This window comes from Clarias gariepinus, chromosome 24 (assembly GCF_024256425.1).
Source record: "Clarias gariepinus isolate MV-2021 ecotype Netherlands chromosome 24, CGAR_prim_01v2, whole genome shotgun sequence".
Lineage (NCBI taxonomy): Eukaryota > Metazoa > Chordata > Actinopteri > Siluriformes > Clariidae > Clarias > Clarias gariepinus.
The window spans coordinates 22,000,775-22,017,963 of record NC_071123.1 but is presented as its reverse complement, the minus strand read 5'-3'; the positions used below and the strand labels follow the sequence as shown (position 1 = coordinate 22,017,963).

Sequence of the window (17,189 nt, the reverse complement as noted above, 5' to 3'; positions counted from 1 at the left end):
TGCAATCAATTAAGGTTCACACTAGTGGTCTACTTACCTACACATAAATTCGCATAAAATCAGAAGAACTGATAAAATACCTATTCTTTAAAGTAAACTTTTATAAACACGGAATTTCTTATAACTTATCTAGCACAATGAATCAGGTCTAGTGTGTGGGTGTTTCAGTATTTAATTGGTTGCCATATTTAAGCTATAAGTTATGCTAGCTAGCGTAAACCTTTCTATAATGCTATTAATTTAATATCAATTTAGCTTCACTACAATTTGTGATTATTTCTTTTGTAAAAAAAACTAGCCGCCATCTTTAATTACGCCTATCTCACGAGGCGCTAAAGCAAACCAATCTCGGTTCAACAAACAGATGATAAGTGACAGATAGCCTTGTTTTCGCCTCTAAAACCGTAATTCCCTGGGTCACTCTTGAGGAAATTGCAAGAACAGTCTGTCTTTATAAATTCCCCTCAGTCACAGGGTTTATGACATTTCGGTAAAATGAGAATCTTTATAACATGCATACGAGTTCCCGGGCTCTTAGCTAGCTAGGCGTTTGCCGAGCAAATACTGCAAGAGCTTTTACAGTAATTGTGTAGACACAGTCCAACATGGCGCCTGAGGAAATTGGCTATGATTGGACGTCATTGCAGGGTTAACAGGTGTGATTGAGGTTTATTGCTCATGTCAGCGTAAACAGTAGCATGTACCAGGGGGTCATAAACATCATACAGCAGGGGTGAGAAACAGTGCGGTGCGATTTTCTTTTTTGGCCCTGAGGATGAAAATAATTTAGATTTATTTCAGTGATGTTATTAAAAATTTTTCTAATATTTAAAATCTAACCACTGATACAAGACATTAGGTCTGGTGCTAAAACAAATAAATACATAACGTTCACAAACCCTGGGTATCTCACAAAGTCAGATTTACTTTCTATCTTTCATTCTCTTTCATTTCACCTTGTTTTTTTTCTCTTTTTATCTTACAAAACATTTTTTTTCTGCACATCAAAATAAAGACTTTTTATTTAAATTTTGCTTACAGGTTGTGTTTAAAATCTTTCACTTCATGTTAGTGTTGGTTTAGGTCATATATCAAAATCAAGTTTGTATTTGTTTTACTTTTATTTGAAAAACACAAACAACAACAAGAAAACACCACCTTCGTTTAATTAAGCTCTCACTTTATTAATAATAAATGAAAACGGACTATGTGAACGAAGCACAAAGTAAACACTGTGCGTGGACGTCTGAGACTCGTCACCAGCTCTCCGGCAGTGGTGAATGTGCGGCGTTCACACGTATTATGACAGTTGGCTCCAAACCTCTGGTGTGTTTGGACAGAGCTGGAGCAAGCTCATGCCCTCTCGATTGTTTTTTCTTTTATAACTCTAAAAACCGTATGCTGTAAAACTGTATTTGTAAAACAGGCAAAAAGGGACCCAAAGTCTTTCGTTTCCATTGGGAGTATTTGTTGCGGTTTCTAAAACAGGTGGCTGAGATGCGCAAAATTTACAGTGCAGGATGAGGAAATGTTTGGCTTTTACACTTTCCACCGCTGGCTGAAGGACAGACAAACTGTCGTCTCAAATGGTAAGTATAAACAACATATTTTTCAAAAAATTACTGCTATACCAATATTACCAGAATCCCAGATTTCATCATATGGATTCAATTTGTTATCTGTATCTTTTAATGTAAAATTAAAAAAAACATTTCCCATTGGACTTGCATCCTTAAAAGTAAGCGGTAATGTCATATTTTGATTGTTTCATACTTTCAAGATAAAAATTTTTATGGCTTGTGGCTTATATTATAAAAATATACACCAACTTTACAATCAGAGGTAAAACACAGTAATAAACGTTTCACAAAAAAACTTTTTACTGCTAAAAATATCTTAGCTAGTAGAAATACATTAAATAGTTACATATTTCTACATATTCTTAAAATAAGTTTACAACAAACCAAACCAAATATAAGAATATTAAGTTTATTTCTAGTAAAAAAAAAATTAAGCAAATATTTCTGTTTCTACTGGCAGATTTTTTTTTTCTGAAAGAACCAAAGTCTCTACCAACAGAACAAGAAATTTCTTTTACAATATTAGTAGCATTTTCATAGAAATAAAATTAATAATCTTATATTTGTTTTGTTGTAAATTAAAAAATTTTATATAAATTTCAAGAACTTATAGATAGGTTTCAAGAAAAATTTTCCTGCTAAGATTTTGCAGTGATACCACATGCATGTAGTGTATATTTAAAGCTTAGCTCTAAAATGTTACCCCAATCTGTTTATGAACACTTGTAAATTTTTAATAAGCGTGGTATAATTACATTTAAAGACTCAAAAGATCATCAACAAAGAAGAGTGTGATTTGGTACTATTCCTGAAAGTGTCTGTAGAAAATTTGACTTGTGTTTGCTTGTGGTTCCAGGTAGAATCATTTTGTATGTGTTTTAGCCAAATATTAAATGACTAATTCTTTTCAGATAACCACTAAGATGCCTGTCTCTGAAAGGACAGGACGCATGAATCATGTGAGAATGTTTGAAATGGCATTAGCTACAACACGGCTGTGACGAAGCAGAAGACAAATTAACCATCACCCTGGAGTATCAACCCAGACGCACTCTATTCCGGTTAAATAAACCAAGCGAGGCAGAGGGTTTACTGACCCACTTCAGTGTCCACTTTTGGGGAAAGGCATTTAAGCGAGCGCCATAGCACTCCAATTTAGGAAACGACTTTAAAATCGGTTTGATTGTGTCACTTTTCTCATGCCAAAGTTCTTTATGTTTTGTTTCTTTTAAACCCAATTACACGCGAGTATGTGACAAAAAACACAGCCGTCTGATGTACACAATGCGCACAGTGAGTAAAAAGACGTCACCGCGACATTCGAAGCCTATTTCCGACAGATGCACACAGGTATTAAAAGGCTACTTATCTTAAAGCAAATGTGGCCGGGTTAGTTCACACGTGAGTCAACATGATCCCGAGTACATCAAACAGACAGAGGAGAAAAAGGAAACGCTTCATATTTTTAATGAGGTTTCGAATCAATTTGAGAGATGGCGAAAAGTGGCAGGGAAAGGATGCGGATCTGGGTTTCGTTTCAGGGGTTGTTTTGACAAGTTGTTTTAAGCAGCTGAAGCAGCAGTCAGGCTTATCTAGAATAAGGTGATAACATGTATAGATTAGGTTTATTGGCATCTTAGGGCTATAAAACAAGCAAGCCCTGTATGTCAAAATACAGCAATATCCATGTGATAGTTAGGAGAGCCTTTTAGATTGAGTAAATAAAAAAAACAAGTGTGGTATTACTTCTAAATAAGAACACTTCAATAATAAAAATAAAAGTTTACTGCTATTTAAATATTTCTCAGCTTAAACTCATGCAAATTAATAGTTAGATGATATGAGGTTGAAGGATGTTTTCAAATTCCAGCACTATCCACGTGCCAATGTTGCTCAGCTGCTATGATCTAACGTTGCTTTGTCTCGTATTCAACCTCACTTGCCACCTCATATACGTGTGTATGAATGCAAGGGAAGGAAAAAATTACAAGAGATTATGAACTTCCCAATTAATTGCATTTAAGATAAAACTTACCTGTTTTTTTTTTTAAATACCTTTTTTTCTTTCTTTCATCAGAAAAATGACAGATGACATGTTTTCCAGAAGCCAGTGAGGCCAAAACCGTGACCCTCTAATACTCCTGAAGAATGAGCCTTTTCTTCAAAATCTTCATGTTGCATTTTGGGTGGAAATATGAGCCACACCTGCGAATCCCAGGCAGCCAATGCAACGGTCGATCTAGGTCCTCTGGGGGGCCATCAGCCCTGGGAAGTGGTTCTGATTGTTCTTGTGACTGGGACGCTCTCGTTTATCACCATCTTGGGTAACCTGCTAGTGCTCATCTCTTTCCGGCTCAACCGGCAACTACGAACCATCAGCAACTATTATCTCCTGAGTCTGGCGGTGGCTGATTTAATCTTGGGCACAGTATCGATGAACCTCTACACAGCCAACATCATAATGGGTCGCTGGATGTTTGGACATCTAGCATGCGATCTCTGGCTAGCGTTAGACTACGTGGCTAGCAACGCTTCTGTTATGAACCTCCTAGTAATCAGCTTTGACAGGTACTTTTCCGTAACCCGACCATTAACGTATCGGGCCAAACGGACACCCAAAAGAGCCGCAATGTTAATTACGCTAGCATGGGTGGTATCATTTGTACTGTGGGCTCCTGCAATTTTGTTTTGGCCCAATTCAGAAGGAGCATTGAAGGAAAAAGTGAATTGCTCTATCCCCTTTCTAACAGAGCCTTCGTTAACCTTTGGAACAGCTATAGCTGCTTTCTACCTTCCTGTCAGCATCATGGTCATCTTATATTGGAGAATTTACTGGGAGATTGAAAACAGAGCAAAAGGACTTGCCAAGTTTGTCGGCTCTGTTGGTAGCAGTCAGAGTAGCTCAGTGAAGGCAGCAAACAAGTGGTCCAACAGTACTCGGAGCAGTGTTAGCAGCTGCATTGAGACCCATCCCAGAAAGGGTCCAGAGCTTGCCAGGAAAACATCGGTTGGGTGCTTTCCCGCCAGACAAAAACAACTTCCTTTGGTTTCAGGAAATCTATCCATGCCACCACCACCAAGTGAAATCAACTACAAGGAGGCGTGCAGCAGCAGCAGCTGGAACATGGAAGATGAGGACGACGATGATGCTGCAACATCTTCGACGAGTGAGGAAGAGCAAAGACAAGATCATAAAGCAACAACGTTGTCCACATCAAACCCTGCCATTATCAAGCTCAAGGATCTGCAAGGAACATCAGAGTATCAGCAGGAAGTTCCAGCCTTAGCCGCCCAAGTTTCAAATCCGTTATCTGGCCAACCCTCCAGACATCTTCCACTGAAAAAGAACAAACTGCAGGATCTCAGCCTCCAAAAACAGCCCAAAACCAAAAGGCGAATGAACATGATCATTCGAGAAAAGAAAGCAGCTCGGACGTTAAGTGCCATCCTGTTGGCCTTTATCCTAACGTGGACTCCGTACAACATCATGGTCCTGGCTTCTATCTCGTACTGCGTTCCCGAAAAGTTGTGGCATCTCGGATACTGGTTGTGCTACGTCAACAGCACCGTTAACCCCATGTGCTACGCTCTGTGTAACGAATCGTTCCGAACCACTTTCAAAACGTTGCTACTTTGCCGCCGCGATGATGCCAAAAAGTGGCAAACAAGTCCCCCAAGCCGTCGTGCTTCAGTGAGGGCAAATAAGTCATGTAGCACAGTGTGATACAAACAATGTCTATGGACAACATTTATGTAGTAATGGAGAGGGAACCCTGAAGTTTGTCTCTAAAGCTGCCCCCTCAGCAGGTTACTCCGGTTGACCGGAAATTTGTAATTCCTCAAGAGTTAGCAAAAGGCCTTAAAGTATTTTTAGTCCACAGCCTGTTTTGAATAACACTCATGTGTAAAATAATGTTTTTGGCCTCCATATGCACTGAACATCTTTTTTTCTTGTTTTTCGACTCCCTACAAGATATAAACGACGTGGAACATTTGGATATTTTTGGTCTGTTTATTGAAGCACTGCTGTTATGTTTTCTGGAATCCGTGCCCAAGTTCTTCCCTCCAGCATCTTACAACGTATCTGCCTTGTGTCCTGCCTACCAGTTTAAAGTCTCAGCTGCATGCCATTTAAAAAAAGAGGGACGGGGAAACGATGACTAAACGAACAACCACTGCTCTGTTTCCTATACACGGCCCCTTTGAACAATGCAGCCAGACTGTTCCACTGAGAGGACTTTTCCATCGGTGGTATTACTCGGGCTACAGCTCGTTCATTGTCATGGTACAAAAAATATTAAAGGAAAATACATTATGGACGTTATGGCTATGTGATTGTTTATGTTATTACTATAAAATTCATCTAAACAAAACTTTTGCTTTCCATATCATAATGAATAAGAAAAAACTGACCCAGTCATAACTGCAACAACTAATCAACCAAATCTGATGATTAAACATGTAATGGATTAAAACTAGATAGTCAGTTATGAAGAATGATGTAGAACACCTAACTTCATTATTTAATTTACTTTTTTTACAGTTACAGATTTTTATAAAATCATAATATGGTCAAAAGTTTGTGCAATTCATTCCTCAATTTATTCCTCCCTTTGCTGTTATAATGCACTAAACTCTTCTGGGGAGGCTTTCCACTAGATTCTGGAGCATGGCTGTGAGAATTTGTGTTTTTATTACTATGATGTGAATATAACCAAAATGAGGATGGATTCCTGTTGAGTCTGGTTCTTCTCAAAGTTTATTCCCATTGTCATCTCAGGGTGTTTCTTCATGTCACTGTTGCCTTTGACTTACTCCATCAGGGACAAACTGATAGTTACAGTTGAGTCTTTTTTTGTTTATACTCACGTTTTCTAATATATTTCCATATTTTTTTAATTCTTCAAAGCTGATTCGTGACAATGACCATTGTTAAAAGCGTTATACAAATAAAATTGAGCATTAGTAAGCTCAGGCTGTGAGATATTGAGGAGAGCTTCAGGTTCCAGTTCATCCCAAATCAGTTGAGATCAGGATTTAACCTTAATACACCTCTTCCTCATGGAGCTTGTATTCATGCTCAAACAGGTTAGGTTGGAGGGCTCTTGGTTCCAGTGAAAGGAAATCGTTTGGCTTTTGAGGCCAAAGTTTATGGTGTGAAGGTTCAGTTTTTTTTGTAATTAAAACAGTATATTGCAATTGAAGGATTAGCATTATGAAAAGAAATGAAAAGTCGCATATCTGCCTTTTTCTTTAACAAATCCTATTCGCACAGAATTAGTATTAACTGGGGACCTCGTGTGATTTGTAATAATTGCGGAGACTGTCTGTGATCTTAACCTCGTGTGATTTGTAATAATTGCGGAGACTGTCTGTGATCTTAACCCCGTGTGAATCGGCCATGTGATAATATTAATCCTGTGCGAATTTCCTGCACGCCTTTTAATCCATTTTCCGCAAAGAATTGAGGCTGCGTCGTCTGAGCGCTTTGGGAGTATTTTGAGTGCCGGGTCATATCGCTATACACCATACAACAATACAATACGCAGAAGGAGAAAGAGCGAAAGCAAAAATAATGATTAGAAAGTGATGGATGACATGCATAGGGTCACGTCATAATGTAAGGTTAATGTGTTACAGATCGAACCCATTGAAATGTAAATGACACAGGGCACGATAACTATATCTGTTTCTTTTCTTTAATCCATCTAACCGGACATCCATATTTCTCAATAACACAAGGTGCCGAGCAAATAGTACAATAGTCTGTGTTAACTGCTGACCTATAACTCAAATAATACATCTATTTTAATATTTTATTTAAAAAATTATTACAATTTCCCCTTGTTGTTAATAAAGTACTCTTATCTCTCCAACAACCGATCTATCTACGTTTAAACTCCTTCTGTTTCACTCCTTCTCTAAATTTATTTTAGTGTCTATATAAGTGCGCTGAGCCACACCGCAGTAGAAAACAGCAGAGCTGCGCAACAAGCAAGGCTCTTATATGAGGTCACATTAGGGAGGAAAAATCGAATTGGCCTGAAAACATGGAAAAAGGACAAAAATCAGGGACTGTTGTGTTTGTTCATGCACACTGGAGACCCACCATAATGTCTACACATGACTAAAAAGTGAAATACTACTTCAAATAACATTATATTTATGTTCAAGCATTTACATCCCACAGAACCTAAAGTAAAAATAGTCCAAAAGAAAGTCGATGCAGCAGAGTATAAATATAATAGTCAGTGCTAAATAGGTTTTATTTTCTTTCGAGAAGGAAAAAGAAATCATGATTTGTACCACAAAAGCAAAAACATTCCATCATGAACAAAACCTTCTTTTTTTTTTTTTAAGAAAACCTGTCAAAAAATTTTTTTTGACAAAAACAAGTAAAAATGGCCACTGATCAAATAAAAAGCAAAATTAAAACAGCTGTACTAAAAAACAACAACAAAAAATTACCTTTAATTACTGTGTTGTTAAAGTGTGTTAGCTGACTGATCTAAGAGCAAAAATTAATATTACAAAACTTTCCCAAACAAACAGAAAACAAAACCTGTTGATTTTAATGTGAGGCGAGCGTAAGCGCAGGTGTACTTTGATAAGTGGTACCAGGTAAACATGCATATGGTTAAACAGTTCTAACTGTAAATGACACTAGGATACGGTCAAAGTGACAGGTGCTGGAAGCAATACTCAGAAGTACTGCGGGTTGCCTAAGTAACCGCCTGGAGAAAAAAAAAATAACACCGGCGTCGTCGTCTTGACAGACAGGACGTCATGTCCGTGCTTTTGGCCCTTTTTTTTCTTCTTTTTTTAAAATCAGCCCGTATTGCATTTCATGCTAAACAGTGTGTCAGGACTGGATTAGCTAGTTCTGACAAGAGTCGGAAAAAACGTACGAGGAACCAACCTGAGTAATGAGCCGTTTGTTAACTCTCCAAATCCACGAATCGTTTTTTTTTCTTGTATGTTTTTAATAATAAGCCACAAAATGTCACAATGTCAATGTCCTGAGCTGACTTGTACGCTAATACACTACAACATTTCACTTTATTAGATAGATCCTTGAGGAAGTTATATTTCACTTTCTAAACAAAGCAAAAGGAAAAAAAAATGTAAAAAAAAAAAAAAACTTTCAATTAAGTCATGATCGTCGACGGATCCGGCGATGGCGGCGAAGCGGACACATCGATGGCACTGGCTGGGTGACGCTTGCGACGTAAAAAGGAACACCGCTAAAATAGTAACCGGTCACTTTTTTTTTTTTTTTTTTAAAGAATCTCATAATTTTTTTTTAAATACATCACACTTTTATATGCTTTACAAATATATAAATATACAAAAAAGAAAAAAAAAAAGTAGACAGCTACCGTTTGTTTTTATTCAGAACAAGCATGCTGATTGGTTTCAACTATTGCTATGTAACCCGGTACGAAGTCTCTACTGGCGGATATTTCGAGTTAGCGGAAGGACGCAGAGCGCGTTTATTAGACATTTTTTTGCTTTTGCGGATTAGTCAGTTATCGGTGTGTTTGTTCTGTTTTTTTTTAAGTTAATAGTTGAAAACAAAAAGCAGAGGGTAGTTTAAAACTTGGAACTGTGTAACAGTCATATTGGGTTTAAACCTGTCGAGACGAGAAATTCGCTTCCCGGTTGTTTTGGGTCGTCGTCCCCGTCCCCGTCCTCACCTCCTCCCTCTTTCTTGGGGGAATAGGTTAACTACGTTTCTCTATTCCCATCCCCGGCGTCTCTTTGTTTCTCTCTGTCTCTCCATAGATCTTCCTTCGCTCGCTCGCAGGGGAGGGGGAACCGGGAAGGCGGGGCCAGTGTTGTTGTTGTCAGCGGGTGAGTCCATCACGACGGCGGAGCGTTCTGGTTCTGGTAGATGGAAGCCTTCTCTTTCAGTAGGTCCAGACACAAGTGGCAGCTCCAGCTTCCTGCAAGGCGGACAGAGAAGAGCAGGGTTAACTCTTAAAGGGATGTGTGAGGGAGACGCGCTGCGGGAACGCATGGAGGGGGTGGGGGGGATGGGTTTGGGGTTGTGTCTGTGTGCTCATACCTTCGGGCGGTTCCGACATGGGCGGGTTAAGGCAGTACATGTGATAGCCGCGGTCGCAGTCGTCGCAGAAGAGCAGCTGGTCCTGTGGATGAGGAGGGGATTAGCGAGGTGTTTACCCAGAACGCACCTGGATTAACAATAAACCAATGTAGATGTGTGTGTGTGTGTAAGCGGCAAGTAGATCATGCGTACGTCGTTCTCCGACGTCCCGCACATGTTGCAGCACTTGCACTCAATGCACTGCCAGCGGTACGTCTTTACCGCCGCCATCATCACTGGGGTGAACTGCAGACACGAGGGATGGCCTAAAGGAAAAAATATATATTTTTTAAAAAATTTCAGTGACATGATTGACAGCTAATCATCTCATCCACCCTTTTTATTATCATAGATCGTATATATAAATATATAAATATATAAATAAATAAATAAATAACTAAAGCGTGTTCCTTCGTACCGGAGCGTCCGCAGTCGGAGCAGGACACCAGCTCCTCCGACTGCCCCGTCTTCTGGTTCATGTTGGAATCGCCCAGACAGAAATCGCAGTAGTTGTTGGGCAGCGCCAAGCCATCGGGACCCTTCTTAGGGGCTGCGGAAAGAAAGAGCAGAAAGGCAAGAGGGGCGGAGCTACGATGAGACAAACAAACATTGTAACAAGAACACTATTCAAATGTTCAGGACTGCTTATCACAGCAAACACAACGACAAACAGCTCAGCACGAGCTACTCACTCTTAGTATCCTCTGGTGGGGGCGGAGTCTGCACTTGAAGCTCCACCTCCTCTTTGTCCTCGCCCTCCTCCTCGGCTAAATGAGAGTGGGTGTAATGGTAGCTCAGTCCAGGCCTGTTCTTGTAGCGTTTCCCACAGACTATACACACACACACAAATAAACCGATGACCTCATTTTTTTCACTCTTCACACACATAGTTACATTAAGACGCACACACACACACAAAACTGTCTACAGAAACCAAGAATAACTCTCAAGTCTAAAACGGAGTTAAGGGTGGGCGCTTCTGTCAAAGATCGTGGTTTCTATTTCTCATCTCTTTGGGAACAGCCATCTGTGTCATGCTTACACACACACACTTTCACACACACACGCAACCATAAAATTTAATTCACCATGCATTATTAGTATTATTATTTATTTGAGGTAGAACGAAAAAACTAGACATGGAATGGCAAGAGGAAAAAAAAAAAGAAGAGACATGGGACCTAAGTCAAGTTTTGCGAGATCTCACAAACATTTTGCGAGATCTCGCAAAAACTTGACACTTCAGCATTACTTATGTAGTAATGCTGAAGTATATGTATTGCAAAAAATATACACTCAAACCCTGGAGGATGAGAGGTTCAACTTTATCTTAGTGATATTCACCTCTTCTAACCACCACCCCCCGCAATGATGCTACCAGCACCGTGCTTCATGCCAGGTTCAGTTCTAGCGGTACAGCTACAAAAGGGAGGGGTGAATACTTCTACAAGGTCTTGCTGATCAAGCACCAATAAAACTCATAATCAGGTCTGATAAGCATTCACACTATCTCACTCACATACACACACACAAAAAAATGACCAGGAGTAAGGCAAAAATAAACAAATAAATAAATAACTGTTAAGCAGAGGTGCTATTTCGGTCGAAGCACACAGAGAAGGTGTGATGAGCGACAAAACACAAATAGGAGGTAAAACAGAGAGACGCAGAGAACGAAGGTGAAGGTCTGAGAGGCTTCGAAATGTTTTGGTCGAAGCAGACATCGGGTTAAATCCAGGACCGGGTCAGGGTGAGGGTAAGAAGGTGTCGTGCACAAACACACACACTGCGGATGCCTGTGACTGACTCGGGAAAAAAAACTACAGACGTTGATTAGCGGGCGTTTGGAAACGGTGTCGTATGTTTGTGTTTCCTGCCTGAGCATGTCCAAGTAATTTACTGATCTCAGAGCAGATCAAAGTCGCTCTATGCTGCACTGGAAAAATACTGAGATACTTCGGGACGCGTGCGGTTGATGGAAAATGGTGATACTGCTAAGAAACTGTTGGTTATTATTTTCCGGCTTGTACCATGACATTCATCAACTTTTTTTCTACTTTTTTTTTTATTATTATTCCTATTATTATTATTATTATTAATAAAAAATAGCTAACATCATTTAAATCCCATAAATTTCTTTTACTTACAGTACAAATTCATTTTCATAATGTTAATACCTCATCGTAGATACTTTTCAATAATTTCAAACTTAGATACGAAAGTAAAAATTACTTTCTTTTTTTTGTGAAAATTATTTCCTCACAGCCCAATTGCAGTACCTTCAAGGCCCACTAGGTGGAACGGTGCAACTGACACCCAGACCAACCCTGAGCAAAGTCACCTACAAACATGAATGTAATAATATATAATATAATAACATAATAATTATACACGCATGTTTATTCTAGTAGCTTCTGTATAAACATCACTCCCTCACCAGTGTTTTTAACAGTTGCGCCCTGCATTACCATTAAATATTTACAAGCTTAAATACACCTTAATGTCACGCTGAAATGTACGCAGCCCTTAAAAGGACATGGGTGGGGAAAAAATAGGGAAAAAATCCAAGGGGGAAAAAACAGAACATGGCACATGGGTGAAAAAAAAAAAACTTTTTCTTTTTTTAATCTGAGTAGGGGGAAAAAAAAGCAACATGGGACCCACCCGAAAAAAAAAAATAATAAAAAACTGGAGGGGGGAAAAAAAGGGACACGAGACCCAAGTCATGTTTTGCGAGATCTGGCAAACATTTTTTACAAACAGTCTCTTTAACGTTACTGAATTAAGTTCAGGTGCCAAACTTGATCCTTGACCGGACAGAATAGTGTTACCAGTCCAGTCCAGTGAGGGTCAGTGACGCACCTAAAAACTGAGTTTCAGTTTGGCCTAAAATATAAAGACATTCAGTTTGTACTCAGAGCTTGCCCTTCCCGTATTTTGACGCTGGATGATCGATCTGGAAGTGTCAGTCACGTGGTCTCGATTTTTTTAAAATGTCCCTTTTTTTTTTTTTATTCCTCCCACAGTTTTTTCCCCGCTTTTAGCTTTAAACACGTGCATAGTTTGCACACCCTGTGTTCTTAAAAAAAAAAAAAAAAAACACATTCATTCACAAATCAAGCAGCGAGCAGAGGAAGGCAGAGGAGAGAAATCAGAAACAGGAAGTGAAAGAGAGAGTGAGAGAAAGAGAGGGAGAGTGAGAAAGAGAGAGAGAGAGAGAGAGAGATGTACCTCGTTCGGAAGTTTTTGAAATGTGCTTTTGTTTGATAGAGTCTGAAAGAAAAGAGAGAAAAAAAAAGAAGAGAAAGAGAAAGAAGAAAGAATGAGGGAGAGAAATGACAGACTCACAGATTGACACCAAGAATCAGGGAAATAAAAAGTCAGAAGTAGTTGAATGAAGTTCTGAAGGTCTGAAGAGAAAAACCAGGAACGTTAGTGCGGGAAGATCGCCGAGAGATCAGGAGCGGGAAAAAAATCTAAAAAAAAATAAAAACTAAAAAGCGACAATGAACGTGAGTTTTATTACAGCGTCACATCAGAATAAAAGATAACGTGATCTGGAGATTAGAATAATCTAGAATAAAAGAAATAAAAAAAACTAAAAAAAAACACAAACTGGTAAATAATAAGAAACAAAGGATACAGCGTGATTGTGTGTTCTAATCTGAGCTACATTTCCCAGCATGCCGTGCGTGTGTAACTCACTGTCGCAGGCATACGGTTTGTCCCTATCCTCCAAAGCAGCTGCCGCGTCCAGCTTCTTCCGAGCACTGCTGACGCCCCGTCCCTAAACACACACACACACACACACACACACACACACACACACGACCACTATGATTAAGTCACATGATCGTAACTATTTCCGGTGAATTAAGAAATCTGCCCAGACGCTACCTTTCCTTTGCCTTTGCCGCGTCTCTTCGGGGTGTCCTCCTCATAATCTTCATCGTCCAGGTCATCCATGAAGTCATCGGGTTCCACAATTCTCTACACACACACACACACACACACACACACACACACACACAGGATAAATCAGCATCACCCGGCTAACACCCGGAGGAACGTTCTTAAAACTCCTTCACTTCCTGTGTGAAAGAAAGCTCAGGGTTTCCTTGTGGTAACCTTAGCGACGTGGTTGCTCAGAATGTCTGTCGTTCCAGACATCGTGTTGATCTTTTGAAAATAAGATTAAAAAAAAAAAAAAAAAAAAAACAGGATGAAAGAAAAACGCTGTCATGTCGCTTTGCCTTTGATGTCTAGAAGAAAAAACCCGGAACATTCTCGCTCAGACAGAGTGTGTGTGTGTGTGTGTGTGTGTGTGAAATGCGCACCGGAGGACGAGATACTGGGGGCGCGGCGTTGAGTTTACCTTCCTGACTCTGGAGGCGGGGTTGAGACCGCCGCTCGCGTACTCATTGTGCGCCGGTTCCTCGTCGCTCGGCCGGAGCTCCAGCGCCGATCGCTTCTCCAGCGGCTCTCCGCGGAGCAGAGCCTCCAGACTGCTGCTGCCGTCACTCGAGCCCAGCAGGTCCTTCTTCAGACCCAGGTCCAACTCTGCTCACACATGGAAATTTAAAGTATGATAAAAGAAAAAGAAAATACAAAAAAATCTGTCATATCCTGAATGCTGAAAGGCGATTACCCGTCTTCAGAGAGGGGAAAGCCAGGCGAGGGTCCTCGGTAGGGTGAGATCGCCTCTTCTTCCTCCAGCGACGGGCAGGGTAGGTGTATAACTGCCCCGGAGCCACACCTGCACAAAGACAGAGAGAGAGAGAAAAACAAACACATAAATGTATTTATACACTAGATGTGTCTATTACTGTCTCTGTGTGTGCGTGTGTGTGTGCGTGTGTGTGTGTGTGGTGAATCTTATACCCGGTCCTCGGTGTCTCTTCTCCATCCAGATGTAGCAGTTGCTCTGGGCGACGCCGGTCTGCGAGTCAAGGAAGGGCATCCTGACGCTCCTCTCCGCGCACAGGCGGGCGTTATAGTTATGGCACTGCTCCAGCGCGTCCCTGTAGTACTGCTCTCCCAGTCTACACACACACACACACACACACACACATTAACCACTGTGGTGTCAATTGATTTGTACCGCGCTCTGGAATCGAACCCGTGACCTTCAGATCCACAACTTTAACAATGTGACGTTTTGAAGCAAAACATAAGAAAGCGGCGAAATTATTAGTTAATTTGAAGAAAAAACAGCAAAGTAAGACAGGAATAACTCTCACTTCACTTTATTTATTTTTTATTCGGGATGAAGGGGACAAGCAAATAAAAAAATAAGAGGGAGCTAAGCCATTTAAAGATTTAAAAACAAGGGGAAAAAAATTGCATCAAAACTTAACATTCTTAAACATTACGGCAGGGGGAGGTTGTGTATCCGTGTCTGCGTAGGACAGAGAACAAGACTGATGACGTCACTTCTACTTCCATTTTCAGGTACCATAGGTTCCATATGTGATTCAATCCGGTCCCAGGTGTGGAACGATTGTGTTCTCACTGATCAAAACTAACCAGACTTTAAGTCAAGTGTTCTCGAAAACGATCCCGGAGTTATGAGGTGATTACACTACTGAACTCTGTTTAACTCTGAACCTCCTCTGTGTTTGTGTGAATAAGAGAAAGAGACAGAAAGAGACACAGAGCAGCAGGAGGTGACACGCTGTTGCCGAGCAGCCACAACAAAAAGCCCTGAAAAGCGCTCCTGTAAGGGACGAACGAGGAGGGGAGGAAGCAAGGATAATATCGTAAAGGTCGAAGTTCAACGTCTCGTCCACAAGCAACAAAATACGCTCCGATATCGGTATCAGAACTCTACGTGTCTATCCTCGAACCCGCTGTCGTCTAGTGGCCGTGGTGCGTTACCACATCCAGGAATAATTAGTGCTGTAAGATGACAGATACATCGAGATTACAGTCACAGTTATCCGTCTTTCTTCCGTGTTTAAGCGTGGAACAGTAAACGTGAGGAACTGAAAGCACGTCAAAGCTCACGAGAGAGAGACCCAACTGTCTTTTTTTTACGAACAAGTGCTTTCACGCCCTAATTTAGAAAGGAAATTACGAAATCTGCTTGGTGAACCGAAATCGTTTCCTGGTCCTGGTTTTGTCTCACTTCCCTCCAGATTTAAAGCCTTTCACACTGACTGCAGCGATCAGATTAGATCAGATTAGATCAGATTAGATGAGAGTGATGTTATAATAATCAAGTGTTTAAAGCAGCAGGACTAATTTAACTGGCACAGAGAAATCAGACACCAACACCACGTCCATCTGACATAAAAGATTTATACTCTATTATATTAAAGTGTGTTTAAGATAAATTTTAAGTGTCCACTGATAAACCTGAGGGTTTGTGAGAGTTTCTGTGTTAAAGCTGATCTTTAGTGCTGGAGGGGCAGGCAGGGCGGTTTCTACTGCTACAGGGGAAAACACACACACACACACACACACACACCAGCTCTAAATCACCGCTGAGTCTTTAAAATTCTTGACTTTAAAAAAAAAAAACAGGTAATTCCCTACAAAAAAAGCTTTAAAACTTGACCCATTTCCTCCCCTCAGGACCAGCTGTTCTGTTCCCCATCCGTTTTCTGTCACAAAACCCCGCCCCCTTGTTCACCATCCCGCGATCCGATAGGTCCGCTTCACATTCCAACCAAAACACATCGAATCAGCCAATCGCCTCGCAGTGGGCGTGACCCAACGAACCAATCCACGCGCCGCAAAAGTGGGACTCGGAGACCCGAATACGGGTGTGGTTAAAATAACCGTAGAGAGCGCTCTCCCTTTTTTTTTTTTTTTTAACCCCCTGAACAGGACATTCGGCTAAGCTAAGTACCAGCTAGCTAATGTTAGCAACACGCTACAACAGTGCGCTTTCAAGCGTCGCTCGCTGTGTAATACAAACCCTGGCCACCTCTAAATCCCCCGGGCTTTTCTTAACACGCGCGGAAACGCTGACGGCTCGCGTTAAACCACCGACAGCGTGAGAAATGTACTCACAGTTTCACAACATTCTCCACCACCGCCGCCATCTTGGGTCGCCTACGCTTCTACGGAGCGGGAGAGTCCGACTGCGCATGCGCGCGCCGAGGAGGCCGGGGTAGACCGGAAGCAGGTCACGTGGTTGAGAAGGTTGCGCCATGATGATGATAATGATGGATTAAACTTTTAATAATAATATTTTTTATAATTATTGTACTAATATATTTTTTTATTACTATATAATTTGTCAATAATAAATGTAAATTTAAAAATAATAGTAATAATAAATAAGGATTATGATTAATAACAATAATAATAATAATAATAATATTAATACATTCCCCTAAATATCATAATATTATTATTAATATTAACAACAATAATACCACAATAAAAATTTTGTTTACAAAAAGAGTAAAGCTAAGTCTGCCAAATATTTATTTTATATCTCAAAAAACAACTTTAAAAAATTATTTAAAAATTAGTGAGGTTAATAATACTTT

General features: G+C 40.3%; 2 protein-coding genes across 3 annotated transcripts; one reads left to right on the top strand and one right to left on the bottom strand.

The window, feature by feature from the left end:
- The first annotated feature begins 1,336 nt into the window (after positions 1-1,336).
- Positions 1,337-6,164, top strand: chrm1b (cholinergic receptor, muscarinic 1b). The gene is made up of 2 exons (XM_053485182.1): positions 1,337-1,589; positions 3,658-6,164. The coding sequence occupies exon 2, from the start codon at positions 3,775-3,777 to the stop codon at positions 5,302-5,304; it is 1,530 nt and encodes a 509-aa protein (XP_053341157.1). The 5' UTR covers positions 1,337-1,589; positions 3,658-3,774; the 3' UTR covers positions 5,305-6,164.
- A 1,120-nt stretch (positions 6,165-7,284) lies between these two features.
- Positions 7,285-16,748, bottom strand: dpf2 (double PHD fingers 2). Of its 2 annotated transcripts, XM_053485225.1 has the most exons (12): positions 16,705-16,748; positions 14,569-14,729; positions 14,336-14,443; positions 14,063-14,247; positions 13,585-13,677; positions 13,393-13,474; positions 12,919-12,960; positions 10,380-10,517; positions 10,106-10,237; positions 9,841-9,953; positions 9,649-9,730; positions 7,285-9,526 (listed from the first exon to the last, which is right to left on the bottom strand). In XM_053485225.1, the coding sequence occupies exons 1-12, from the start codon at positions 16,734-16,736 to the stop codon at positions 9,444-9,446; spliced, it is 1,251 nt and encodes a 416-aa protein (XP_053341200.1). In that variant the 5' UTR covers positions 16,737-16,748; the 3' UTR covers positions 7,285-9,443. The 2 variants fall into 2 exon arrangements, with proteins under 2 accessions (XP_053341200.1, XP_053341199.1); XM_053485224.1 differs by lacking the exon at positions 12,919-12,960 and having other exon boundaries at positions 7,289-9,526.
- Between the last annotated feature and the right edge of the window lie 441 nt (positions 16,749-17,189).

What these genes read in the sequence shown, in the direction of transcription:
- dpf2 (XM_053485225.1), bottom strand. Translation starts at nt 16,736, where the DNA reads ATGGCGGCGGTGGTGGAGAATGTTGTGAAACT. An exon ending in TTTCCCCTCTCTGAAGACGG is followed by an intron (nt 14,248 to 14,335) that starts GTAATCGCCTTT and finishes ATGTGTGAGCAG; the next exon opens with AGTTGGACCTGGGTCTGAAG. An exon ending in CCCACCAGAGGATACTAAGA is followed by an intron (nt 10,238 to 10,379) that starts GTGAGTAGCTCG and finishes TTCTTTCCGCAG; the next exon opens with CCCCTAAGAAGGGTCCCGAT.
- chrm1b (XM_053485182.1), top strand. Translation starts at nt 3,775, where the DNA reads ATGAGCCACACCTGCGAATCCCAGGCAGCCAATGCAACGGTCGATCTA.